At 31.7% G+C, this 2,185-nt stretch overlaps 1 protein-coding gene across 1 annotated transcript in view; it reads left to right on the top strand.

The window, feature by feature from the left end:
* Positions 1-1,359, top strand: part of LOTGIDRAFT_176114 (hypothetical protein) — a gene marked incomplete at both ends in the record, with an annotated part of 2,817 nt that extends 1,458 nt beyond the window's left edge. The window contains 2 exons of the mRNA XM_009066552.1: positions 76-342; positions 1,115-1,359. Of these exons, the coding sequence (XP_009064800.1) occupies positions 76-342; positions 1,115-1,359 (512 nt within the window). The remainder of the gene's footprint in view (positions 1-75; positions 343-1,114) is intronic.
* Positions 1,360-2,185: the final 826 nt, after the last annotated feature.

Genomic DNA, 2,185 nt, shown 5'->3' with positions numbered 1-2,185 from the left:
AAGATATCAGATTATCAGTCATCATTTGGGAGAATTATAAAATTTGTTTGTATTTATTTAATGATTTCAATTTAGGTGATAGATTGAGAAATTTTACTGTTTCTGTTTGGCAATATGATCCTGGTCCTCATATCAAATATAACATGGTGGATACTGAATACTGTATTTGTGTCCATTACCCGAACATAGCAGAGAGAGGCACCTGGACAAATTCAACATGTACGAAAATATGTATGGGAAGATTTGTTCTGTTTGTTTTGAACAACCCAGATTATTTAACAATATGTGAATTAGAGATATTTGGTGATATATACAATGGCTGTTCAACACAGTACTTACCTGGTAGGTTTAGAATAAAGGGATATATACTTCTAATAATGAGATTGTAGTCAACTAAATATTTGATTTACTAGCCGTTAAAACTCTATTTCAGAAAGTAAATCCAGCGTGCAATTCGTCAACAATTAAAAACTTAAATACCACTAGATGTGACGATTGACTTAATTTCTAAATTTTTGATGACGTTATAATTAAGTTTTCTAGGGAAAATGCTAATACGGGTTTCAGAAGAAGTTTCTATTTCAGCTATTTACGCCATGTCAATTTCCCGTCTCCGATTTGCAAATTCCATAAAAATCATTATCAGGAAACAGGAGCTCACAGAAGCCATAGCTGTCATATGAAAATGTATATCTGAGAACCAGTTATATCAGCTAGTAATGAAAATAAGACATGCCTATCAGTTTGAAGAGTAATATAACGTTCATTGTACGCTCTGTTTCCGCTTTTTGTAAAAAAAAAATTTATTATCAAAAACATTGTAAATTATTCCTGAAAATATTTTTAAAGTGTGCTATTTATATCTATGTAGTAGATAACTACTACAGTAGTTCTCTAACATCTTCCAAAATCCATAACGAACTTTAAACGTTCACGTAAACTTTTGAAATAGTTTTGGCGTTAAAAAATTAATAGCTGTTTTTTCAGTTAATACTTTCAGATAAGGAAGGGACATATTTCTTCAGATTTTGATGTATAGTTTTCACAAATTTGAGCAAAAAAAAATGTCCGTTAAACGACAATATCAAGATTTTAAATATATGATTTATTACAGAAATTAATATAAAGAAAGTGGTAGGTAAACGTTCCAGTTCACCAAATTGTCCACCCTTACCATATGAAGTAACCAATGTATATGAGTGTATCCATCAATGTTTACAGATGAACAACTGTATCAGTTTTAATTATGGTCCTAATTTAATCAACAGTGTTAATTGTCAATTAGTGAGATGTTTTTCACACCCACAACAAGACTTTACTGTAGATAGTGATTGGAACTGGCGATATTTGTCACGTTAAAACATTTTCTGTAGACATTAAGACTATATGTCTCATTCTAAAAAGGTTTAAAGTTAACAAAGTAAGCATCTGTTTAAGCCATAATGGAGGATATCATATAAATTATTTCGGCTTACTACTTGTTTTGTTGTATATCATAAGTAATATCTCTACAGACAATATAAACTCCTGTTCAGTGAGTGTGCTTACTTTGCTAAATACCAAACTCATTAAAATTAAATTAAAATTTCGTATCTTTTTTGTTTTCTGATATCAAAACCCAAAGAGGCTGCCTTTTGCTCAACCTTAGGTTTCGATATCCCACAATTTCTTATTTTATCATGCCCCACCAGCGAAGGAAAATCAAAGGGCGCATAATTCTTTAAGTGGACGCCAAATGATTTCAGCAAAAATCCCCAATTGGCACAGCAGCGCCCTTCAAATCTTCTAGATATTCAAAAAGTGTTGAATCATATAGTTCTATGATCAGCCGAAATCAATAATTTGATTTTACGTAGGCCTACCTATTTGTCACGTTCGTTTGGTATGACGTGGGTGGCTTTCTCTTCTAGCTAGACGCCTGATACTACTTTTCATTATGAAATACTTACTCATATAAAATAAATAAGTACTAACGATCCGAAACGCAAAACAAAACCCGAAATCAAAAAACAATATTCACACGAGAATTTATATCAACCATATATAAGTAATTATTTCATAATGAAAAGTGGTATCAGGCGTTTTACTTCCTGATATGAAATGATTATTAGCTGCTACCAATGTTTCACCAATATGTTGTTTTGGATGTCGTTCTGCGCCTCGGATCATTAGTAGGCTACTTGTT

This window comes from Lottia gigantea, assembly GCF_000327385.1.
Source record: "Lottia gigantea unplaced genomic scaffold LOTGIsca_770, whole genome shotgun sequence".
Taxonomy (NCBI): domain Eukaryota; kingdom Metazoa; phylum Mollusca; class Gastropoda; family Lottiidae; genus Lottia; species Lottia gigantea.
This window is presented reverse-complemented; position numbering and strand designations above follow the sequence as displayed.